The sequence below is a fragment of the Mobula hypostoma genome, chromosome 11, assembly GCF_963921235.1.
Source record: "Mobula hypostoma chromosome 11, sMobHyp1.1, whole genome shotgun sequence".
Lineage (NCBI taxonomy): Eukaryota > Metazoa > Chordata > Chondrichthyes > Myliobatiformes > Myliobatidae > Mobula > Mobula hypostoma.
Window position 1 is genome coordinate 102058451 of NC_086107.1, and position 26603 is coordinate 102085053.

Sequence of the window (26603 nt, forward strand, 5' to 3'; positions counted from 1 at the left end):
GCGCCCGGATTCCGCAATAGCTCCGACAGCCCTTAACGTCAGCAGGCGGCAGGGTTTCTGGTTTCCTGCTGCGCGGCTGCCTCGACCCCCTTTTGTCTCCACACAGCCGCCGCTATTGGAAGGGCCGCTTATTTTGGTCGCACGCAGCGGCTTCGACAACACAAGCGCCGCTTTGTCGGGATTCCTAATGCGGTGCCAACCTCAGGAAATGCGAATTACTGATTGTAAACAGGAAGGACACAAAAGTTAGGTCACAGTAACCCACTAAATTTCAGAAGGGTTTCGATCTGAATGAACGGGGCTGCAAAAATGTCCTAAAGCTGTTGCATTGGCTGGATGCCAGGACAATGACCCGTCCCCGTGGAGATTATTACTGTACAGCGCATTCCCTCCGATGCCAACATAATCGCAGAATTGCGTAAGAGCGAGCGGCGGTCTCTAGGACCCGCCGGCTGCCACCGAGGCGAGCCGTGCGGAAGCAGAAAGCGGTGCTGCGGCTCCAGCTGACCACGAGGTCCCAGCTGTTTCCCGCCATTGCTGAACTGTTTTACTACAACTCCAAAACCCCCCGATCTTAAAAAAAACACACACACACGCACACGTCTGCCAACACCAGCTCCGTTTTGAAGAATGGACGAAATCAAAGGATCGATGGCTTATTACGCGGGCCCAAAGACACTGCAAGAATTCCGCAGAGCAGAGAAGGAAGTGATTGGAGGCTTGTGTAGGTGTGTATGTATCCGTGATGTTTGTTTATTTCAGAAATTATGTATCAATGCAGGAGGCTCGGAGGGGGCATTTAAACGAGATCCCCACGTGGAAAAGGGGCAGCTGGAAGGAGCGGGGGTTGGGAATTAAAAATTACCCCATCCCAAGCACAGCTGTTTACCCCCGAAAGACACTGGAGAAATCCCAAACCCCTCTGTAAATCGGGACGAACCACCAAGCGGAATCCTTGCATCAATGGGAGGGAGGAGATGCGAAAATGAAGTGTGGACCACGTGGGGATCGCCTAATGCTCCGTTCTGCAATGTCCCGGCCCTTTATTCCTAAAACTTCCGAATCTCTAATAACACCTCGGCTATCCAAAGGGCCCGCGCCTGTCCAGCCCCCTCGGCAGTAATATCTTTAATAGATTATTTCCCTTCTCTTGTCTGTCAGATCATGGCCGCTCCTCCGTGCCGTATTTGTTTTGTATCAGTGGATCCGCCTACCTTTGCAATCTTGTTTTTATTCTAAAGTTACACCCCACCCACTCAGTTTTATGTTGTTTTTTTTTAAAAGTCAAATAAACCCCAATTGCTATTTTTCCCCCTATTGTGTTGTGGGAGCAGGCTCCCGCTTGTGTTGTTGTTGCTGTGATAGTGGGAGTTACGTAGACACCAGTGAGTAGGCATTTTTAATCGTGACTGGTGCTCGTCGGGGGCATTTCCCATCAGTCCGACTATGCCCGGGGGCTGTTAGCGTTTTGTTGAGATCCCGGCTCTGGGCGGAATGCACCGTGGGATAGTTTATTTAAATAATATAAATGATTTCTGGCTGATCTCACTCCGTGACTAATCCAAATCCCCTTGCCACTGTTTCGGAATCGCCGCGTACTAAGGTCTTTCAGGCGCGGAGGGAAAGCGGTTCCAGTTCGGACACAGCCATTGCGTAGTACTTAAACCGAGACGCTCAGCTTCTAGATAAACTTCCTCCTCACTTGTTTTTTTATATGTTGGTCGGGCGTTATAAATCCAGATGAGGACTTTCAATTTTACTAATAAAATTAAATGCTAATTATCTGAACCACAACCAGAATTACCGTTAACATTTTTTTCGTAAACATGTCTACCAAGTATTTAAAAATATAGATTCTCATACGACTTAAGATTTTAATGTTTTAATATTTCGTTAGTTTTGTGGCGAATTCGTTAATATCGTAAATCACAAGGTCTTTTGCGGTTTTTTTGGAAAAAAAAACAAGTTTATTAGCTGCGATCGATCAGATTTCCAACAGGCTCAGGAGAACCCATTGAAAAAAGTTTAGGGAAGGTTGGAGGATTGTGAATTTTATGAATGGGGCTGAAATTGACGAGGCTGCTGGTGAATCCCATTGGCTGCTGAAGGCAGAGTGTTGGTTGTGATGGGCAGCAGTACAACGCGGGGGGGGGGAGTGGAACTGCGACTGGGATATAAGTTTCTGTTTACTCTTTACGTAATGTGCGTGTGTCAGGCGAGCAAGTTTCACACCCTTGGACACGTCCGCCCTCTTCCTCTCTCCACCACCGCTGTCGATTGCGCCTCGAGCAGATTGCTGTAAAAACGTCATTTACCGCCCATAAAATGTCAAAGTCATCTGTGCGAGGGGAGAGGCCTTTCGGTCCATTCTGCGTATAGTATTAATAATCGATTTGTTAAACAGTTTTCGTGCAAACGATTTAGTTCAAAGTACTTTACAATAGGATAAAAGTGCAAACATGAAAATAAAATAATGAAAATAAATGCTTGTTAAATTAGCAGGTTTTGAGCTGGCGATTAAAAGTGTCAATTGAGTTTGCATCCCTTATAGTTTTACGTATTCAGTCCCACAGTTTAGGAGCGTAGTTTTTTTTAAAAAAAAAAGCTGGCCTGCTGATTATCTTTTGATTGTTTAAAGTTGAGAGAAGGGCGAAAGAAGACCCGAGAGCTCGAGCAGGTTTGTAAAACGAAAGCTATTTTTGTGATCTGGTTCCTTCGGGATGTCGGTTCTTTAAATGTCAGTCAGTTCCCGTGTTCTGCCCCATTCCTCACAGAGCTACAGGTTTTGTTTTAAAGTTCCCTCAGGCCATTCCCTCGTTACCAACAGGTTGCCAAGTCCACAAGTGAAAAATATACAAAGTCACTGGAAATAATAACCATGATGTCACCGGATTGTAACGAATGGTGGCGGAGCGCTAATTAACCTAAGTTTTTAAAATTGTGTACCCTACCTGGTTACAATGGGACACATTCAGGGCGCTCCACTCTCAATGGCTCCTTTCAGTGAGCTGGATGTTACATTGTTACTACTGTACTGATAACACAACTGGATTTCCAAAGCAACTCTTCCCCGATGAAACTGGGAGCATGAAATTCAGAATCCGAGGCCGGTTGAATATCACCCGCATGTGTGGTGAAATTTGTTAACTTTGCAGCAACAGTTGTTATAATGTAATAATAGAGAAAAAAGAAAATTGAATTACTGTGTGTGTGTGTGTGTGTGTGTGTGTGTGTGTGTGTGTGTGTGTTAAATAAGTAGGGATTTTTTTTAAGAAAGTAGTGAGATAGTGTTTAGGGGTTCAATGTTCATTCAGAAATTGGTTGGCAGAGAGGAAGAAGCTGTTCCTGAATCGTTGAGTGTGTGTCTTCAGGCTCCTGTACCTCCTTCCTGATGGTAGCAATGAGAAGAGGGCACGTCCCGGGTGTTGGGGGTCCTTTAATGATGGACGCTGCCATTTTGAGGAACCGCTCCTCGAAGATGTCCTGGATACTATGGTGGCTGGTGCCCATGATGGAGCTGATTAAGTCCAACAACTCTCTGCGTCTTGCTTCGATCCTGTGCAGTAGTTCGCCTCCCTCTCACACACCAGACAGTGATGCAGACAGTTAGAATGCTCTCCACCGTATGTCAGTCTTAAAGTAAATTCATTATCAAAGTACATATATATCACCATATACAACCCTGAGATTCATTCTCTTGCAGGCATTCACCGCAAAATAAACATAAATAGAGAAGCTGCACATAAACGAACAGAAGAAGGCAAATAAATTAGTAGACAGATAAAAAAAATGAGAACAGGAGGAGTTGTGAAATCCGTGAGAGTGAATCCAGAGGCTGTGGAACTAGTTCAGAGTTGGGGTGAGTGAAGTTATCCTCGCTGGCAGCTCAGTAGTAATAAGTGTTCTTGAGCCTGATGGTGCGGGACCCAGGGCTCCTGTCATCCTCCTGCCCATTGGTAGTAGTGAGCGCAGAGCATGGCCTGGCGGCACTCCATGTAGACCTGCTCCGTGGGGAGGCCTTTGCCTGCGACGGGCTGGGCTGCAAGGTGGAAATGGGGTCCGATTATCACAGGGGGGGGTTACGTGTAAACACATCTATAACGTGGGGAGGGCCTGTGTATCATCAGTGCCTTGTTTTGTACATCCTGTCCACCAGCCCAACGGGTGTGACTGGAAACACCAGGAATTCTGCAGATGCTGAAAATTCAAGCAACACACATCAAAGTTGCTGGTGAACGCAGCAGGCCAGGCAGTGTCTCAACGTCGACTGTACCTCTTCCTAGAGATGCTGCCTGGCCTGCTGCGTTCACCAGCAACTTTGATGGGTGTGACTGTGACTGCTTTCCAGTTCAAAGTGACAATTGCTACAGCTGGGCTGTGAAGCAAGTTCAGGTCTGCAGTTACCATCTTTTATTATAAAACCATAAGCTCTCGGAGCAGAAATAGGCCATTTAACCCATCGAGTCTGCTCTGCCATTCCAACATGGCTGATTTATTATGCCTCTCAGTCCCACTCTCCCACCTTCTCCTCATAAGCTTGGCTGCCCTAACTAATCAAGAACCTGTCAACCTCTGCTTTAAATATACTCATTGCCCTGGCCTCCACAGCTGCCCGTGGCAATCTGCTCCACAGATTCACTGCTCTCTGGCTAAAGTAATCCTCCTCATCTCTGCTCTAAATGGGCATCCCTTTATTCTGGGGCTGCGGCCTCTGGTCCTAGACTCCCCCACTGCAGGAAACATCCTGTCCACATCCACTCAATCCAGACCCTTCAGTATTCGATAAGTTTCAATGAGATTCCCTCCTCGTTCTTCCAAACTCCAGTGAGTACAGGTCCAGAGTCACCGAACGTGCCTCATATAAATAAACTCTTCTCAGGTATCATCCCTGATGAAGGTGGCAGAGTTTGTCATAGAAAGGTCGGTTGTAATCGATACCTTTATCTGGCTGGAAGTTTATTCATCAAGTGCACTGGGAAAGCACTGGATCCTCATTTTAACCCTTCCATTCCCCGGAATCATTCTCGTGAACCTTCTCTGGACCCTCTCCAATGCAGCACAACTTTTCTTAGATAAGGGGCCCAGAACTGCTCACAAAACTCCCAAGTGCGGTCTGACCAATGTCTTATAAAGCCTCAGCATTACATCCTTGCCTTTGTATTCTAGTCCCCTTGAAATGAATGCTAACATTACATTTGTCTTCCTTACCACCTGCAAATTAACCTTGAGGACTCTTGCATGAGGACTCCCAAGTCCCTTTGCACCTTTTAGTTTTGAATTTTCTCGCTGTTTAGAAAATAGTCTCCTTTGTTCCTTCTACCAAAGTGCATTACCTTACACCTCCCTACACTATATTCAATCTGCCTCTTCTTCGCCATTCTCTCAATCCGTCTAGGTCCTGCTGCAGACTCTTGGCTTCCTCAACACTACCTTCCCCTCCACCTACCTTCGTATCATCTGCAAACTTGGCCACAAAGCCATCGATTCTGTCATCCAAATCATTGACATATAATGTGTAAAGCAGCGGTCCCAACACTGAACACCACCTGTCACCAGCAGCCAACCAGAAAAGACTCTCTTTATTCCCACTCCTTGCCTCCTGCCAGTCAGCCAACCTCCTATCCATGCTAGTATCTTTCCTGTAATACCCGGAGCTCTTATCTTGTTTACCAGCCTCGTGTGTGGCACCTTGTCAAAGGCCCTCTAAAAATCCAAGCAAACAACATCCACTATCCTGCCTGTTATTTCCTCAAAGAATTCCATCAGATTTGCCACGCAGGACTTTGCCCAAAGAAAACTGTGTGCCTCCAAGTACCCTGAAACGTCATCCTTAATCTTTGACTCCGACATCTTCCCAAGCACTGAAATCAGGCTAACTGGCCTATAATTTCCTTTCTTCTGCCTCCCTCCCTTTTTAAAGAGTGGAGTGACAGTTGCAATTTTCCAGTTCTCCAAAAAAATTCCACAATCTAGTGATTCTTGAAGGATCTTTACTGATGTCTCTACAATCCCTTCATCTACCTCTTTCAGAAACCGGGGATGTAGTTCATCTGGTCCTAGTGATTTATCTACCTTCAGACCTTTCAGATACTCAAGCACCTTCTCCTTAGTAATAACAACACTCACCTCTCGAATTTCTTGCATGCTACTGGTGTTTTCCACAGCTAAGACAGATGTTAAACACTTATTAAGGTTGTCCGCCATTGTGCCTGTTCTGATCTGTGTGGCCAGCTCTGATTGTGCTGGGAGACCATTGAGAGGGGATTTGGGAGGGTGGTGTTTGGACTTTGGGGCTTCCAGTTCTGGTCAGCAGTGCACAGCAGGCACTGGCTGACCCGTACCTGTCAATAGCTGCTGGATTGTTCACAGCAACCCCTGCGGCCGATATCCTGTTCACTGCTGGAGATTGTAGCCAGCTTTCCAAAGGTTTTGACAGCCTGTAGAAAAGATTCTGGCATGCAGCCAGCCTTGGTGGGAGATCTGTCTAATGCTCGTGATAGAATCCAGATGCTGGTTCTTCTGGTGTCAACATGACCATGGAGGACATCTCCACCAGGGCGTCACAGAAAATCAGAGAGAGACGTGCATCGTGTATAACGCTGTTCGATTGGCGTTGCCCACTGACACCAGTGGCCGTTTGGCCCGATATTTCTGTACTAACTGCTGTGCACGACCCCCATTATCCAACACTCCCATCAAAGACTTTGTGGCTGAAGATTTGGAGCTACAAACATTTGACGTGATTAATGCGATTTCAGCAGCACAGCAGACATTGGCTTGGCTTTACAGGGCTCCAGCGTAGCTGGAAGAGGAAGGGTTAAATTCTTCCTGTTCCCTACAGTCATTGTTGTGGCTACTTGGCAGGGAAGGCCTAGTTATTGCAGACAACCGTTATAATATTCCCATTGTGTTCAGAGGTCACGTTCAAACCTTACGCATTGCAGATCAAAGCAGCTGTGAATTCGTGGACAATTCGAGTCCACACGCCCCACAACAGTCAGGGCACAGAGGAGGAGTCAAACCGGTCCCGGGCAGAAACAATGAGCTCCTCGCAAAGGGCAGAGAAATCAGCTCCAATCTGGCATTGCTGAGTGTTAAACTCGGCTGTTAACGCTACAGAAAACTCTCCGAAACGGCAGAGCAGAAATCTAAACCGAGACCGTCAGTGTTAGTGAGATCGTGACTGGATTTTGGGTTTTAGTTATCAGAACCATAAAAATATTTGTGTGTTGCTCAGTAACTCTTCTTCCCCGTCTCCCTCCGCCATCTCCCTCCCCCCGCCCCCGTCTCCCTTCCCCCTTCCCCCATCTCTGCCATCCCCATCTCTCTGTCTCTGTCTTGCACCCGTTTCTTGTCCCCTCACTCCCCCTCTCCCCCCCATCTGTCCCCTTTATTCTAATTCCCCACTGCTCTTCTTGCCATTTCTCTCCTATAGTCCCTGTTTCAATGTTTTGTCTCCTTGAATCAAAGATCCACAGATAAACACCTGGAGTGATTACATCGAACTGGGGGTTCAGTCCCCACAGTGACAATTATATCGAACTGGGGGTTCATTCCCCACAGTGACAATTACATCGAACTGGGGGTTCATTCCCCACAGAGACAATTACATCGAACTGGGGGTTCATTCCCCACAGAGACAATTACATCGAACTGGGGGTTCAGTCCCCACAGTGACAATTACATCGAACTGGGGGTTCAGTCCCCACAGTACAATTACATCGAACTGGGGGTTCAGTCCCCACAGAGACAATTACATCGAACTGGGGGTTCAGTCCCCACAGAGACAATTACATCGAACTGGGGGTTCAGTCCCCATAATGACAATTACATCGAACTGGGGGTTCAGTCCCCACAGAGACAATTACATCGAACTGGGGGTTCAGTCCCCACAGAGACAATTACATCGAACTGGGGGTTCAGTCCCCACGGTGACAATTACATCGAACTGGGGGTTCAGTCCCCACAGTGACAATTACATCGAACTGGGGGTTCAGTCCCCACAGAGACAATTACATCTAACTGGGGGTTCAGTCCCCACAGAGACAATTACATCGAACTGGGGGTTCAGTCCCCACAGTGACAATTACATCGAACTGGGGGTTCAGTCCCCATAATGACAATTACATCGAACTGGGGGTTCAGTCCCCACAGAGACAATTACATCGAACTGGGGGTTCAGTCCCCACAGTGACAATTACATCGAACTGGGGGTTCAGTCCCCACAGAGACAATTACATCGAACTGGGGGTTCAGTCCCCACAGAGACAATTACATCGAACTGGGGGTTCAGTCCCCACAGAGACAATTACATCGAACTGGGGGTTCAGTCCCCACAGTGACAATTACATCGAACTGGGGGTTCAGTCCCCACAGAGACAATTACATTGAACTGGGGGTTCAGTCCCCACAGAGACAATAACATCGAACTGGGGGTTCAGTCCCCACGGTGATAATTACATCGAACTGGGGGTTCAGTCCCCACAGAGACAATTACATCGAACTGGGAGTTCAGTCCCCACAGTGACAATTACATCGAACTGGGGGTTCAGTCCCCACAGAGACAATTACATCGATTTGGGGATTCAGTCCCCACAGTGACAATTACATCGAACTGGGGGTTCAGTCCCCACAGTGACAATTACATCGAACTGGGGGTTCAGTCCCCACGGTGACAATTACATCGAACTGGGGGTTCAGTCCCCACAGTGACAATTACATTGAACTGGGGGTTCAGTCCCCACAGTGACAATTACATCGAACTGGGGGTTCAGTCCCCACAGAGACAATTACATCGAACTGGGGGTTCAGTCCCCATAATGACAATTACATTGAACTGGGGGTTCAGTCCCCACAGTGACAATTACATCGAACTGGGGGTTCAGTCCCCACAGAGACAATTACATCGAACTGGGGGTTCAGTCCCCATAATGACAATTACATCGAACTGGGGGTTCAGTCCCCACAGAGACAATTACATCGAACTGGGGGTTCAGTCCCCACAGTGACAATTACATCGAACTGGGGGTTCAGTCCCCACAGAGACAATTACATCGAACTGGGGGTTCAGTCCCCACAGTGACAATTACATCGAACTGGGGGTTCAGTCCCCACAGAGACAATTACATCGAACTGGGGGTTCAGTCCCCACAGAGACAATTACATCGAACTGGGGGTTCAGTCCCCACAGAGACAATTACATCGAACTGGGGGTTCAGTCCCCACAGAGACAATTACATCGAACTGGGGGTTCAGTCCCCACAGTGACAATTACATCGAACTGGGGGTTCAGTCCCCATAATGACAATTACATCGAACTGGGGGTTCAGTCCCCACAGAGACAATTACATTGAACTGGGGGTTCAGTCCCCACAGAGACAATTACATCGAACTGGGGGTTCAGTCCCCACGGTGACAATTACATCGAACTGGGGGTTCAGTCCCCACAGAGACAATTACATCGAACTGGGAGTTCAGTCCCCACAGTGACAATTACATCGAACTGGGGGTTCAGTCCCCACAGAGACAATTACATCGAACTGGGGATTCAGTCCCCACAGTGACAATTACATCGAACTGGGGGTTCAGTCCCCACAGAGACAATTACATCGAACTGGGGCGGGGAGTTTATTCCTGGTGTGGTCATTATTCCACTGACCACACAACGCAGCCGGTATTTTTGTAGCGTCAAGGGTTATGACGCAGACGCGATGACGGGACAATTGGTGACAGAAGGACCGAGAGCCTGAAATGAGAAACAGAAAATGCCGGAAACACTCAGCAGGTCAGGCAGCCTCTGTGGAAAGAGAAGTGGCGTTAGCCTATCTGGTTCAAGAACCTTTGTCAGAACTTTGTTGGGCTTGAAACGTTTTCTCTGTTTTTCTCTCCACAGTTGCTGCCCGACCAGCTGAACGTCTCCAACATGTTTGTTTTTTTTATTTCGGTATTCCAGCATCTGCAGTGTTGGGATTCTGGGGACGAAGGTCTAGAGTGACGGACTGACATTTTAATCCACAGGTGATTGCAGTGACTAAACCCAAAATCCAGGCATGTTCTTACAGACACTGACACTCTTGGTTTAGATTTCCGGTCTGTCATTTCAGATGGTTTTGAGTAATTGAATACCCGAGTTTGACACTCAGTGGCTGTGATTGAAGCTGTTTTCTCTGCCTTTTGCATTGAGCGTTGCGCGGACTCTTTAAGCCTGGGACCCGTTTAGCTGCGGCCTGTACCCTGCCCGGCACGGGGGGCCAGCCAGCGTCTGTGATCGGGAGAGCGGTTTGGAAGGGGAAGTGGGGTCGGTTCCTTCTGCGCCTCGTTCCCCTGTCACGTTGGGTCCTCTTGCCCTTCCAGCCTCTCCAACATCCCGCTGACGCCAGAGAGCCAGCGGGACCACGACCGGCGCATCCGCAGGGAGATCGCCAACAGCAATGAGCGGCGGCGCATGCAGAGCATCAACGCCGGCTTCCAGTCCCTGAAGGTGTTGCTACCCCACACGGACGGCGAGAAGCTCAGCAAGGTCAGTGTCAGCCCACCGTTTCCTTCCTCCCATTGATTGCTGCGTCCGTCAGCTGACCAGCAAGGGCCTTTCCTGTTTCCAGCTGCACCGCCTTCCTTCTGACTCTGAATCGCTTTTGCAGGACCCATTCCAAGCGGGTGGCTATTGTTTTCCCCTTCATTCCCTTCCCGTGCCCTCTCCTGCTCCCGGTGTCTTGATCTGTGGCCTGGTAACTACCTGCCCCGAGCTGGGAGAGTAGGAATGTCCCAGGTCTGGTCTCCAATCTTGACCCTGTCACCGGGGTGGCCTTTGGGGACTCACGGACCCCTCTCCTGGAGGCGATGTGGTGGGAGGTTAGGTTTCCCTTCTCTCTGGTGCCCAGTGTGACAATGAGGAGAGGGTATAGCACCTTGTTCCCATGGTTGATTCACTGCACACACAAAGATCCTCGGGAGCTGCATACTACAACCAGACTTCCCTCCATTGTTGGCTCTTTGGTCCTTTTCTCACCCGTCCTCCATGGGAAAAGAACAGGGTAACGACCGTCGTTCCTTGTCCTGTGGCGGAGTTGGCAGGCAGTGTTTGCCAATGTGGTCATGGAATCAAATGGTCCAAACAGACCCTTTGGCCCGTTTGGTTCATGCCGACCAAGATGCTTATCCAGTCGAGACCCACTTGCCCATATCTGGTTTAAAACTTCTTAAACTTCTCTGACTGCCTTTTAAAAATTGTTCATACGCCTGCATCAAACACTTCCTCTGAAGCTCATTCCACATATAGGTCACTATCCGTGAAGAAAAAATATTTGCCCCTCTCTCCCCTCTCACCTTAAGTTTCTGCCTCTGGTTCTTGATTCTCCAACCCTAGGAGAAAAATTGTGCACATTCATCCTATCTATACCCCCTCGAAGTTTCATGCACCTTGTTTTGGCCTTTTCTTCTGGTAGTGGAGCCCTTTATTTTCTTTGGTCCTGTGTTGACAGCAAGGGACCCTGCTGGGACCCTGGGATCCACCATTACCTTACTGCTGGGACCCTGGGATCCATCATCACATAAGAACATAAGAAATAGGAGCAGGATTCAGCCATCTGGCCCGTCCAGCCTGCTCCCCCATTCAATAAGATCATGGCTGATCTGACCATGGATTCGTCTCCACCTACCTGCCTTTTCCCCATAACCCTTAATTCTCCCCACTATGCAAAAATCTACCCAGCCTTGCCTTAAATATATTTACTGAGGTAGCCTCCACTGCTTCATTGGGCGGAGAATTCCACAGATTCACCACCCTCTGGGAAAAGCAAATTCCTCCTCATCTCCGTCCTAAATCTACTCCCCCTAATCTTGAGGCTATGTCACCTCTCTGGAGGAGCCCTGGGATCCATCATCACCTCTCTGAATGTCTTACCTGCTCACGAGCCCTCAAAACCCAACCTAGCGTTGGTCCCACCTCACCGCTCAGTGTCAAAATGAACTTCTCCAAAGTGAACTCACAGGAAAAACTTCATTCAGGTCAGGAGGGCCCATTATTGGCAACAATGGTGAATATAAAACTTAACCTGTCAGCTCCTTACTCCCGTATACCCAGTAAACTAAAACAAATCGGATTGATTTCTGAGACAGGCTGCACTTGACGTCGACTTTCGACAGAGATTCTAAAGCATCAGCCCTCTCGGCTCAGAGCTATGTAACATTGCAGGGAGGGGGTATGTTTGACGGCAAAGTGATTGTCTCCTCTCGCTCTCTGCTGGCAGGCTGCCATCCTACAACAAACAGCAGAGTACATCTTTACCCTGGAGGAGGAGAAAACCCAGCTGCTGCAGCAGAACGCACACCTGAAGCGTCTGGTACAGGTGAGCGGGCATGGAAACTGGAGCCTCGTTGACCGGGAAGGCACGTCCTATTGTTTGTACTGATTTAATTAGCATCCCTACGAGTTATCACCAATTAATCCAATTCATTTATTACCTGGAGGTACCAGGCCACGCTGTCCAATTACACCCATGTGACCAATTAAGCAGGATGTTTCCTATTGTGGGGGGAGTCTAGGACCAGAGGACACAGCCTCAGAATAGGGGGACGTCCCTTTGAACAGAAATGAGGAATTTCTTCAGCAGAGAGTGGTGAATTGAGGAATTCATTGCCACAGACGGCTGTGGGGGCCGAACCACTGGGTATATTTAAAGCAAGAGGTTGATAGGTTCTTAATTTGGAGAGTAACTTGGAAAATGTGACGATAGACAATAGGTGCAGGAGTAGGCCATTCGGCCCTTCGAGCCAGCACCACCATTCACTGTGATCATGGCTGATCATCCACAATCAGTATCCAGTTCCTGCCTTATCCCCATAACCTTTGATTCCACTATCTTTAAGAGCTCTATCCATCTCTTTCTTGAAAGCATCCAGAGACTTGGCCTCCACTGTCTTCTGGGGCAGAGCATTCCACATATCCACCACTCTTTGGGTGAAAAAGTTTTTCCTCAACTCCGTTCTAAATGGCCTACCCCTTATTCTTAAACTGTGGCCTCTGGTTCAGGACTCACCCATCAGCGGGAACATGCTTCCTGCCTGCAGCGTGTCCAACCCCTTAATAATCTTATTAATGTGTAGCTGGGGTGGTTGATGGTTGCATTGAGCTGTTCTCTGCTCGTGGCAAAGATCGGAGACCATCTCAGCCCAACCGGGCTCTTAATTAGTCCGGCTGTCAAAGGTTACGGGGAGAAGGCAGGGAATGAGGTTGAGAAGGAAAAGGAATCAGCCATGATGGAATGGTGGGGCAGACTCAGTGGATCAAATGGCCTAATTCTGCTTCTATGTCTTTGGACTGTGGGAGAAAACCGGAGCACCTGGGGGAAACCCACGCAGTCACGGGGAGAATGTACAGACTCCTTCCAGACAGCGGTGAGAATGGAACTTGGGTTGCTCGTGCTGGGACGGTGACACATTAACCACTGGGCTACAGTGATACCCCTACCCCCACCACGCCCACAAACAGGGTGTCGTTGTGTTCCCATAGCAGAGGACTGGTGCCACGTTCAATCTCCAGCGAGGCAGCTCCAACCCCTGGGAAGCTGGAAGTCAAACTCCCAGGAGCCCACGGATAACAGCCGGAGTCTTGACCTCCGACGAGGGCGACTGGAACATTGGTTTATTATTGTCAAGTGAACGAGACACAGTGAAAAGACTTTGGTGCATTCTATCATGGAGCGTTACAGCACTGTGCAGGCCCTTTGAAGCCTGTGATGTTGTGCCGACCTTTTAACTCCAAGCCCAATCTAACCCGACCCTCCTACATAGCCCTCCATTTATCTGTCCATACAGATCCTTTCGTGCCTTCGTAGATCAGGGTAGAAACGGCAAATCAAAACAATGCAGCACGTAGCTGCAGTGCAGTGAAATGAAATGCAAGGGCTCGAGAGATGAGTTCGTCTTTATCGTAGACGAGGTTGTGTGTTATTTATTTATTTATTGGGTTACAGCTTGGAATAGGCCCCTGGCCACCCAGCAATCCCCTAATTGAACCCCAGCCTAATCACGGGACAACTTACAGTGACCAATTCCCCTGCCAATCGGTACATCTTTGAACTGTGGGAGGAAACCGGAGCACCCGGGGGAAACCCACGCAGTTCCGGGGAGAACATACAAACTCCTTATAGGCAGCAGCAGGAATAGAAACTCAAACCTCCGCTGCCTTGTGGCTGTACCCACTCACAGAGAAGGCCGCAGGAGTAAATGCAGAGGGAAAAATCCAGAGCTGGAGTCCCTGCATTGAGTTCAACGCTGACTGGCACCTCCTGCGACGCCGCTGGTACCAAACTGTATCTGTCTCGGCCGTTCCTTTGGGTTCATCAGATGCGTGGAGAGGGGGAGCCTGCTGCTTGAAATTGAAATATCTTTATTGCCATTGCATAGTACGATTTGTCATGCACCAATACGGCGAAAATGAGTTTGCAACTCTGGTACTCAATGCTATAAAACAACAAATAAAATAAATAAACAATAAGTAAAATCAAGTAACCAGCCAGTACAAGCAATGTCCAGCAGTACAAAAGCACAACTCAGATGCATGACAGTCATAAAACCAGTATTAAAGTAGCAATATAACAATTTATGGATGATGCTTGATCGATTAGTTCAGAGCAATTATAGCTCAGGGGGAAAAGGCTAGTTTTCAGTCTGGAAGTGCGAACATAGAAAATCTTATAATGTCTGCCAGATGGAAGTTCAAACAGATGATTTCATGGGTGTGTATTGTCCTTACAGATGCTTGTAGCTTTCCTTAGGCAGCGAGAGCTGTAGGTGTCCTCCAGGGCTGGGAGCTGTGTCCCGCTGATCTTCTGTGCGCTAGAGACAACCCGCTGAACTGCTTTCCTATCAACTGCTGTACAACTGAGATACCACACAGTGAGATACTCGGGCAACAGCTCGCTCTCCGTGTCGTACTGCCCAGGCTTGTGTGTGTAGACAGTTAGGACGCGACATCCATGTTCGGCCCTGACCGACGGAGGCTTCAGAGAAGTGTAACACTGTTACAGTAACAGCGATTCAGGTTCAATTCCACGTCTGTCTGTAAGGAGTTCGTACGTTCTCCCCGTGACCGTCTGGGTTTCCTCCGGGTGCTCCGGTTTCCTCCCACGGTCTAAAGAGTTAAAGGTTAATTGGTCAGCTGGGTGTGGTTAGGCGGTGCAAACCTTTTGAGCTGGAAAGGCTTGTTACTGTGGTGTATCTGAACGAAAATGAACAAGTCACCAGCTGGGCTGTTGTGTGATCGACCTCTGTCACTGAGTAAGCGTTTGGGATTTCCATGGGAAACTCCCTTCCAAAGCCCTGGCGTTGGGTCGCTGGCGCTCAGCGGGGAATGAAGCAGCACCCTCGGTACAGGCTGGAGTAAGCGAGCGCTTTTCCCTCTCTCCTCCCCAGGAGTACTCGGGCTCCTCCCCGAAGCGGAAACGGGGCGACGAATCTGACGAGGGGATCGGTTCTCCGGATTCGGCGGACGACGAGCTGGCTGAACTCCGGCAGCACCTGGAGAAGGAGAGATTGGTGCGGCTCAGCTTGGAGGAGAAGGTCTGAATTATGTTCATGGGATGGGGCGGGGGGGATGAAATCTGTTGTCCGTGGTGTGTTCGTGGGGGGTGGGTCTGCTGTCTGGGGCATATTCATGGGGCGGGGGCGGATCTGTCCACAACGCATTCACTGGTGGGGATTTGTTTATGGGGTGGTGGGGTGGGTTGGATCCGTTGTCAGTGATGTGCTCAGAGGTGAGGTAGGTGCTCTGGAAAGAAAGGATGGCTCCATAGGGGGAGTGGAATACAGATGAAATCATTGAGTTACAGAGCAATGAAAAAAGCCTTTCAACGTGATTTGTGCATGCTCACCCGGATGTCTACAAGCTAATCCCCTTTCCCCTGTATTTGGGCCAATTAACTCCAAACCTTTCCAGTCCATCCACCTGTGTTCTACCTGCATTGTACTTTGTGACGTAAGTTTATTTTGGGTGGTTATTCACGTGGGTGGGAGCACGGTAAGCAAAGAGTTTTAGTGATGTAGTTATGATTTTGTCTTTCGGTCAGTTTGAGCTGGGGAGTGAACCAGGATGATGGCTGTTTCGTTGACTGCTTAACTTTGCTTAAAACTGCTTAATAACACTTCAACTTCATTTAAATAGCTTAGTTAGGTTGAAGAAAGCTCAGATAAGTTTAATACGCTAAAACTGTTTGTTTTATCGCTAGTTTTAGTTTCATTAGTTTTTAAATCACTTCAAGATTGCTTGTTTTGCTAGTTTCTTAATAAAGGATCAAATTTATTCTTTGACTTTGAATTTTATTAATTGGATTGGACGGGCGGTGTGTCAGACAGGGTTAAACCCCCTCCTGTGTTTAGTCTCCAAGCAGTGTTGTTCTGTTTGAGTAGCTGCTGCACCTTGAAACTGTCGAGATGTCTTAAAAAACATTGTAACTGTACCACCTGTACACTTGCCCTGGCAAATTGTTCCATTACTCACCATCTCCTTGTGAGAAAGCTTCCCCCGGGGGGACTTGTAAATCCGTGTGCTCTAGCTTTAGTCTCCCCTACCCAGGGAAAACTCTGATCTCAAACCTCCACTGCCTTGCGGCTGTACCCACTCATGGGGAAGGCTTCGGGAGTAAACCCTGAGGGAAAATCTGGAGCTGGAGTCCCTGCATTGAGTTCAACTCAGACTGGCAACTCCTGCGACGCTGCTGGTGCCGAACTGTATCGATCTCTGCCGTTCCTTTGGGTTCATCAGATCTGTGGAGAGGGGAAGCCTGCTACATGGGCAACAGCTTGCTCTCCATATTGTACTGCCCAGGCTTGAGTATCTAGACCAGCGGTCCCCAACCACCGGGCCGCGAGGAAACGATATGATTTGGCGATAGGAGTCAGCTTCACCTTTCCTCATTCCCTGTCACGCCCACTGTCGAGCCATTACACATGCGAGGTTATTACCCGCGCGTCATCCATTTCAGCGCGGGAAGGAGATCAACTCCTCGAGCTTGCAAATGACGACAGGCTGAAAAGTATGTTTGACATAACATCTCTGCCGGCATTATGGATCAAAGTCAAGGCTGAATATCCTGAGATAGCCACGAAAGCACTGAAAACATTGCTTCCATTTCCAACATATCTCTGCAATGAATGCAACGAAAACTAAATTGCGGAATAGACTGGACATTAGGAACCCCCTTCGAATATCGCTGTCTCTCATCACCCTTCGATAGGACCGTCTTGTTGCAGGAAAACAATCCCAGGGCTCCCACTGATTCAGTGATATTGGTGTGTTGCAATGATTTTATATGTTCATATGGGGAAAATATGTGCTGCGTGTTATGTGCTGTAATATCCAAACGATACTTAAAATGTTATGATGCTATTGACTTATATAACTATATAACAATTACAGCATGGAAACAGGCCCCCTCTGCCCTTCTAGTCCGTGCTGAACGCTACTCTCACCTAGTCCCACCGACCTGCACTCAGCCCATAACCCTCCATTCCTTTCCTGCCCAGAAACCTATCCAATTTTTCTTTAAATGATAATATCGAACCTGCCTCTACCACTTCTACTGGAAGTTCGTTCAACGTTTATTTCAAGCTCCCCTGATAATTGACTTATCACTATATTCATGCAAGGAAAATATGCGCTGTGTGTTTAATATTAAATTCGTTAGATAAACCCTTTTAGAAACAAAATTGAGTGTATTAGCTAATTATCATCTATATTCCGGTCGTGATTAACAGCCCCCCCCAAACAGAATCGCCAAAAACGATTTGTAGAAAAAAAACCGTATACGCATGCACACTGGTGCCCGTGCAAGGCTTCATGGTCATTGTAGTCTTTCTCGGGGAAACCCAGCGTATTTGACTGCTAACAACAGGAATTCTGCTACTCTTGTCCGTTGACAAGCCTTACCTCCCCCCCCAGTCGGCCGGTCCGCAAGAATATTGACAATATGAAACCGGTCCGTAGTGCGATAAAGGTTGGGGACCCTTGATCTAGACTGCTAGGACACAATATCCATGGTCAACTTTGACCGACAGAGGCCCTCACCTCACCCAGGGAAAAAAAAGTGTGACAATCCACCCCTTATGATTTTATATACCTCTACAAGGTCACCCCCTCGCCTCCTCACTTCAGGGAAAAAAGTCCGGCCTCTCCTTATAATTCAAGCCCTGCAGTCCCAGGAAAATGTTGGTGCAAAAAAAAAGATGCACATTCCAGGTTAGTGACCTTCGTCCTACAGCTGGGTGATCAGAACCGAGCACAATACTCCCGAGTGTTGGGCGGCAGGGTGGAGATGAGCCTCTACCAAAAGGGGTGTAAGGTGCTCCTTCCCTCCACTGGCCTACTCCTCGCGGACAGCGGGGGGAAATGAACCCCAATCGTTGGGTGGTGCACCAAGCGTGCTGCCCTGACGGGGGAACTGGCAGTCAGAAACTCCGTGCCCGACCGACCTGTCTCCCGAGTCGTGGGGGGGTGGGGGGATGCCGGCAGGGTTCTGGGGCGGGGCTCGGCGGAAGGAGCTGGTACAAGCACAGAGGAACGACCTGCTGTCTCTTCCGGTAGGTGAAATCGCTGGAGTCGCAGCTGCAGCCCAGCAGGCTGAAGGAGGTGCTGCAGCAGGAGCAGGAGACGGTGCTGGAGCGACACAGGCAGATGGTGGAGGAGCAGCAGAAAGCCATTGGCACTGCGCAGGTAGGGTCCCGCTGAGCGGCTGCTTTACGTTTGACTGAGGCAAGTTCCTGACCCTTTTTATGCCATGGGCCCCAGGTTGGCAGCCCCTGGATTTTGTCCTGGATGGGAGTGGGGATGGGCGTTATTTCTGATCTTCCTGTTCCCTGCTCACTTTATTGCCATTCAAATGTCTCTGCTCTATTTCTGAGTGGAGGAGGTGTTGGCGGTGTCTCCTTACAGAATGGTGGCGAGGTGGGGACAAGTTTCTACCAAAGGAGGTGTAAGGTGCTCCTTCCCTCCGCTAGCCTGCAGGTCACCCTTGGGCAAGGTGTAGCACCTGCTTAGCCCCCCGATCAGGGTCATGTTAAGCCATGGGAGCTGGTGTGGATGGTTGTATGAGTAGCTGGTGCATATCACAGGTCCTGGTATGCAACCACTTTGACGCTAGAGGCAATCTCTGAGGAGTATTGACAATGGCTGCAGTCACCTGTCTTGTAAAGATACTGCCCCGAAGAAGGCAGTGGCAAACCACTTCCACAGAAAAATTTGCTAAGAACAACCGTGGCCAAAGACTATGGTTGCCCACGTCATACGACATGACACGTAATAATGATGATGGCTGTATGTTGAGTGAGGGCGGGTGATTGTCTAAGGGCGAGAGCGTGAGCAGGAGGGTGTGCAAGAATACGAGAGGGCAGATACACGTGTGTGCCCCACGCCATCTCCCCAGTCAGGCGACGTGTGGTAAAGCTGCTCCAACATTTCGATCAGGTGGCTGAAGGCAGCGTTGTCCCAGTCTGTAGAGCTGTGGGTGTTATGATGGGGAGAAAGTCTGCAAGATATGGGGCTGTCTGCTGAGGTTTTCTCTCTATCTTCCTGCCTTTCTCTTACCCGCTGGACATATCTGCCCACCAGGCATAGGATTCCCACCCAATGTGTTTAGAGGCTGTTCCAGCCACCAATCACAGGGCACAGTTCTCTCTCTCTCTCTCCTTGCAGTGCCCGTCTCCTCAACCTGACTCTGTCTCTGCCTATCTTTTCCCATCCCTTGCACCTTGCCTGTATCTCGCTCTCTCTGCAGTGCTCCTATCCCACTCCGATGTCAACCACTCTGTCTAAAAACAAAGCTTGCCCCCTTTGCCGCCCAGCTGAACGTGCTTTTCCTAGCTGGTGACGTTCCCGGTAATGTCATTTGTTTTGTTCCCCATTTAGCTGCCCGCCACGCACAGTCCGCCGGCCCCAACTCACCACCCGACAGTCATAGTGCCGGCTCCTCTCCCTCCGAGTGTGCTACAGGTCAACGTCGTTACCATGGCGCCCAGCTCTGTCATCAGCTCTGTGTCCACGTCAAAACAGAACCTGGACACCATTGTACAGGTACAGTGGGGGTTCAACAGGGGCATGGGTCAGCGTGATAAGGTGGTGGGGAGGGTCAGTGGAGGAGGACATAATGTTACCAACAAGGAGATCAGAGGTGACGGAGTGGGGGTGAAAGTTAGAGGTTCATCCTCGTACGTGTCACTCACAGAGGTCAGGGATCGCTATTGTACAGCTCAGGTGGGGTCACTGTCAAGTGTGTGCAAAGGTTGGAGATCGCTGTCACCCAGGTCGGGGGGGGGTCACCATCATGCACAAAGGTCAGAGGTTTCTAATTGTGCAGGTTAGGGTCTGGGGCTGTTGCTCCTGCAAGGGTCACGGAGCTACACCACAGACCACTGTCACATTGCGGGGATCTTGGTGCAGAAGGTGAGCAATTCATTTCAGGACAGAAGTTAGTCAGCAAGACGCCAAGTTTGACAGCTCTCTGTGTTGGTGTCAGAGCAGGAGATAAGGTTAGGTGCAATCTGATGAGAGGCCAGGGACTGTTTATGTGGATAATGTATTACGATTTTTTTTTAAAAAATCCAATCATCCATTATTAGATCATTAACAAATCATCATGGTCTGGCATCTAGTTCACTCTTTGGTTCAGAGTGAGCTGGTTCCAGTGTGGGGTCAGGGATGGGTGAGGGACTGGAACCAAGGTCCGGTGTGCAGGGTGTTATTCTACCATGGCCTAATGTGTGACATAAACTGTGGATCAGATCTCATAGGAATAGCATCCAGTAGTCTGGAAAATCCAGCACTACTTAAGATTCTTGGAGTCTTAATACACTTAGGTGGTCCTTTAGTTTGTCATTAACCAGCTTGTTAAAGCAGAAAATAATTGAAAATAAAAAATAACGGAACACGTATTATGAATGGGAGGAGTTAGATGAAAATTGGTTATTATCTGGTCACTTAAACACTTCTTTTACTCTAAAGGCCATTCAGCATATCGAAGCCTCAGAGCAAGGTATCAAGGAGGAACCGGTGGGAGTGGAGAAGCAGACCGTACCGTTCCTGAACTTCGATGGGATGCAGGAGAGCCTTAAGGACGACAGGCAATGGCACGAGCTGGTGACGGCCTCGCCGCTGATAATCAAGAGCTCCTTTGGTGACGTTGAGACTGAAAGCCAGGATGCTGCTCAGAGGGAAATGCTGGCGGCATTGAGAAGGCCCAAGGTGGACGTGGAGCCAATCCCCCCTGTCCTACTGCCAGGCGCTAGCGTCTAAACAAGACTGCAGGGCTGTATCGATGTGCACTGAGGGAGTGGAGGACTTTGGGGGTCAATCCAAAAAGTTTGAGATTAAGGGACCTTTTGAATGGCGTTTGTCCCAAACTAGTCCCCTCTTCTCCTTCCAGACCAAGAGCAATCTCGAAGGTACTGTGGTCACAGCCTTTGTATGAAATAGAGCAGGTTGATTACTGTTAACCTGTTCAGGTATGATGTAGTTTCCTATGAAACCCCTCATTGCCTAATTGTGAGTTACCATTTCAATAGCCCAGATTTTGTAACTTTTAACACACAATACCAAAGCAATCTGAATGTACCACACACGTCAAAATCTTCAATGTAAGAGCAAGTATACCCGACAGTGACTTGCTGCACAAAATGTTTATAAGAACAGCTTAAGAATGGTAGTAACACACACAAAATGCTGGAGGAACTCAGCAGGCCATGGAAAAGAATAAACAGTCAACGTTTTGGTCTGAGACCCTTCAATAGGACTGGAGAAAAAAGATGAGTCAGTATAAGAGGGTGAGGGAGAATGTCAGTGTTTGTTTTGATTGCCTGTTGATAAGACAGTACTTTTCTGTTTGTCCTCTTCTGGCAGGAAGTACCTCCCTGCAGTACATTTAGTGCCAGCTGTTCCCAGTCTGTGCAGCTGGTTGTTGCAGGGCTGGCCTTGGTCACAAAGTGAGCTGCTGTCTTTGTCCGATGTTCTAACAACTGTTACTTAATGGTATTTAGGCAGAGTAACGATTGTTAATGGTTAAAAGTGGACACTCACAGCAACTCAAAATTGAAATGCCTCCCTTGTGATTATTGTGACTTGGCAGCACAGCAGGCCTGGGTCTTACTGAAGTCTGTTTCTGGGATTACCAGTGCCTCCACGTAATCCTCAGATGGTGTTTCTAATTCAAGATCATAGCTCCTTGCAAGTGGCTACACAGGTTGATACGGTAGTTAAGAAGGCTTGCTCTTATTTGTCAAAGCAATGAGTTCAAAAGTCCCAAGAGGTTATGTTGCAACTTTATAAAAGTGGTTAGGCCACATCTGCAGAATTGCGCACACTTGTGGTTGCCTCACTAGAAGAAGGATATTGAGGCTTTGGAGAGGGTGCAGAAGAGGTTTACCAGCATGCTACCGAGTTTAGAGAGCACGTGCTATCTTGAGAAGCTGAATAAGGTTGGGTTGTTTTCTCTGGAGCGGTGGAGGCTGAGGGGAGAGCTGATAGGAGTTTATACAGTTATGAGAGGCATAGACTGGACAGAGAGTATCTGTTTCCCAGCGTAGAAATGTCTAATACCAGAGGGCACACATTAAAGTGAGAGGGGTTAGGTTCAAAGGGGATGCGAGGGGCAAGTTTTTTTTACTCGAGTGGTGGATGGCTGGAATGTGCTGTCTGGTATGGTGGTGCAGGAAAATACATTAGAGGCTGTTATGGGATGTTTAGATAGGTACATAGACATGATGAAGATGGAGGGATGGTGTAGGCAGGAGGGTGTTTTAGCTGTTTGGCACAACACTATGGGCTGGAGGGTCTGTTCCATGTTCTAATGGATGAGTGGATCTGTGGATACTTACATAATCAATATTTCCAGCCCATTGACTTTCAACTAAACATGATGGTCTTAGCAAAAACCTGGTGCTTCTCCAGTGGAAATGACTATGTACGTACCTTCAAGGATGCTCTGCGACTGGATTGAAAAGTGAGTCAGGGGGAGATTGAGCTGGTAACTAGTGAAAAAAAGATTGCAGACTGTCAACTAAGATTCAACAGACCCTGTTTTCATGTAGGCTATGTCTTTTCAAGCTAATTCTTAGGATGACTAACTGCTGTGTGGTGCAAAGGCTACATGGTGGTCACTACAGGGTGCGACATGAAGTTCTACGTGGGTGATGCCTTTTTTTACGTATACACTTTTTAAAATGTTTGAGATGACTTTAAAAGAATCTTAGGATGCTGTTTTTTTTTGGCATTGTGGAACTACAGAATGAAATTATCCTTTTATTCTGGGAAAGATGACTGAAACCTAGTCCCAACAGTGCTGCACCTTTCTGTGCACTATTAGAGTGGGTGGGGGGTTGTGGGGAGAGTTGTATAAAATCTGTTTAGGGCTCTTAAATACGTTTTTAAAGGTTGTTTATTTTCCTAAATGTTTCGCACTTCAAACTGCAGTATAACTTTTGGACCATCTGTGCTTAAATGCTTTGTGCATAAGATTGTATGCCTTTTTTTTTATGAAATCTAATCAGCTGTAAACTAGTTTGTGTATTTTTAAAGAGTGGTAATTTATCTTGAATAATATTACATGGAACACAATCACCTCTGATCTTTATGCGCCAGAGGGGCTCCAATGAATTGTGGAAACCATAGAAAAACTACAGCACAGAAACAGGCCTTTTGGCCCTTCTTGGCTGTGCCGAACCATTTTCTGCCTAGTCCCACTGACCTGCACACGGACCATATCCCTGTACTGACCAGAAAACTTTTTGCTGATCTTCAAAGCAGCAAAGGAGCTCTTCAGGAGGTCTGTAGGAGAAAAGGCCACAGCTGGAAGTTTTCTACTCCAACAAATGCACAGTACCTGCTAGATGGGCCAAAGGGCATATTTCCATGCTGTAATATTCTCTAACTCTCTGCCTATGGGCACACTTAGGGTGCTGTTGGGCTGGGGTGTGTTACCACCCTAGAGTTACCCTTAGAAAACAGTCCCAGTTCACCTGGAATATGACCACTGTTTCATATCAGCCTGCGACTTCCAGGTGGGCAAAGTTCAGTGTCTTGTGAAAATGTCAAACTGAATACTACAGTAGAATTCACCTGTTGGTTTCCTTTGGCCAGTTACTTGTGGATTTGGTGCTCATTGTCAAGCAGCCAGATGAGTCACTTAAGGCAGGGATCAGTAAACAACAACTTGTCATTATTTTCACACCCTGCCTTTTTTTTGCTGGTGAGGGAGTCTTGTGCTTTGTCTCAACATCACATTCAGCTGCAGTGGATATTAGCTGTGGCCAGCTTGTACAGTTGGATACTAAGGCTGAAAATGAGAACTTAGAAAGGGTTAGTAAAGGCTATTTAGAACCTCCCAGGTCTAACTCACAAATCATTTTGATGAGGCCCAATAGTTTGACTTCTCTGTATAGGTTGGTCTGGTAATTTTATTATGTTTTTTGCATTTTAAAGAAACTTTACATTTGAAATTAGCGAAGAGCCTGGAACTGTTTGGCCACCAAGAGGCTGAGTGGGCATGATGGACTAACCTGTTGCCGTAACTTCATTCCCTCCTGAACCAGCTGGCAACAGAGACCAGCCGTGATCAAGAACAAGCTATATTCTGGGGATTTGAAATGAAGACAGAAAAGATTGGAAACATTCACTAGCATCTGCGAAGAGAGACAGAGTTAATGTTTCAACTCTTCTAGCCTCATGAGTATTTTCCGCATTTCCTGACTGGAAAGTTTCAGCCAGTTGGTCTGATTGACCTACAGTAGCATGGTGGTTAGCACAATTGTTTTACAGCACTAGTGATTGCCAATTGGGGTTCAATTCCTACCACTGGCCGTAAAGTTTGTACTTTCTCCCCACGACCAGGTAGTTTCAAAGACATACGGTTAGGGTAAGGTAGTTGTGGGCAAGCTATGTTAGTATCAGAAGCATGGTGACTCTTGCAGGCGCCCCCAGAACAATCCTTGCTGATTTATTTTCCTGCAATCTGCCAATATTCCCCTAAACTAATATCAGTCCAGTCAACCACTAGTTTGTTAACGATACCAGTCAACCACTTCCTCCAGCAACTCATCACCCTTGGTGTGAAAAGGTTGCCCATTTTAAATCATTTCCCTCTCACCCAGATCGGTGTCTCATAATTTGCATTCTCTCTCTCTCTCTTCCTATCTACTTACTGTCTGACCTGCTGGGCATTTCCAGCATTTGGTTTTCATTTTAGGCCCATGAAAGAGAGTAGATACCGGTGGTTGCAGACAGCAATTGGGACAGAAGATATAACTAATGTTGCTTAAGGTTGTTATAGCCGGGGGGGGGGGGGGAAGAGAGAGAGAGCGGTGTGGTAATGGGGACATGCTCCTGATGGTGTGCACCTCTGACAACCGAGTTCCTGGCCTTCCTTCACATGTGGCTTAGCTACAAAGCCTGGCAGAACTGCTCCTACTGACAGAAGGGACAAAGGCAGGTTACTGGAGCCTTAAAACCAGTTGCTTTGGGCAGATGCGACTTGTCAGTCATGGTTGGTAGCTATACCCACTCTTGGGGATGGCTTCAAGAGTAACCCCCCCCCCCCACCAGTGAAAAATCCAGAGCTGGAGTCCCTAAAGCAGTCCGACATTGAGTTTAACACTGACTGGTAACTCCTTGAGGCTGCTGGTGCCAGACTGAGTGTCTCTGCCATTCCTTTGGGTTCATCAGATGTGTGGAGACGGGGAGCTTGCTACATGAGCAACAGTTTGCTCTCCATATTGTACCGCCCTGGTTTGGGTATCTAGACTGTTGGGATGCAATATCCATGGTTGATCTTAGCCACTGAAGGCCTCTCCCTCTCTCTATAGACACACCACACACTATATATAACAAGAGCAAGGGGAACATTTATTGCTGTACATTTTCCACCAGATCAGTGCTGAAAAGTACAGTACAGGACACACACATGACCTTTTATCAGATAGTAAAGCACCACAATTTTTCTTTCAAAAAGCAATGTAATTATTGCAGTTTGGATTCTGTGTTTATTAAAGAAAGGGGTGCTCTAGGGAATGGGAAGAGAACCAGCTTGCTGCTTTCTCACTCACATGGGGAAGAAATCATGGATGAAGGCACTCCCTTCAAATGAGATAATAGTAGTTGCCACTTCATTATGTTTCACAAACCTAACCTCAGCTTGACAGGTGTAACTGATAAGGAGAGGGTGAAGGAGTGGACAGTGCTTCCCCCCTCCCCCATCAATCAGCCATGACACACCACTTTAGTCGCAAGAGGTTAAAACTTTTACATGGACACCAGAAACTACTGTTCGTGTTGTTAAACTCCTTCAGTAGCACAATGCATTCAATATCATTCACATTTTTTTGAAGTAAGGTGAAAAATCAGGTTAGGATACTTAATTCCCTTTATCAATCTTACATTGTTTTTCCTCTTGCCTCACCGAGAGCCTGATTTCTCTTATGTTACACTGTCCACCTGATCTACCTTCTGACCACGTTTCCCACACCCCCAATCGATAAGAGTTAATATAGTGCCTTTTACCTGTAGATTTATGAAGCATTGTACAAGAAACCAGTCTGTCTAATTAACATTGGGTTTGATGTTAATT

At 47.9% G+C, this 26603-nt stretch overlaps 1 protein-coding gene across 1 annotated transcript; it reads left to right on the plus strand.

Annotated features, from left to right (window-relative positions):
- Window positions 1–26470, plus strand: LOC134354024 (transcription factor AP-4-like). Its single transcript, XM_063062696.1, has 7 exons — window positions 1–728; window positions 10354–10519; window positions 12249–12347; window positions 15415–15561; window positions 18581–18709; window positions 19901–20065; window positions 20993–26470. Exons 1-7 carry the CDS (start codon window positions 631–633, stop codon window positions 21281–21283), a joined length of 1095 nt encoding a protein of 364 aa, XP_062918766.1. The 5' UTR covers window positions 1–630; the 3' UTR covers window positions 21284–26470.
- The last annotated feature ends 133 nt before the right edge of the window (window positions 26471–26603 follow it).

Coding starts and splice junctions, on each gene's coding strand:
- LOC134354024 (XM_063062696.1), top strand. CDS start 631: ATGGACGAAATCAAAGGATCGATGGCTTATTACGCGGGCCCAAAGACA. Junction 729..10,353: donor GTGATTGGAGGCTTGTGTAG/GTGTGTATGTAT, acceptor TTGCCCTTCCAG/CCTCTCCAACATCCCGCTGA. Junction 10,520..12,248: donor ACGGCGAGAAGCTCAGCAAG/GTCAGTGTCAGC, acceptor CTCTGCTGGCAG/GCTGCCATCCTACAACAAAC.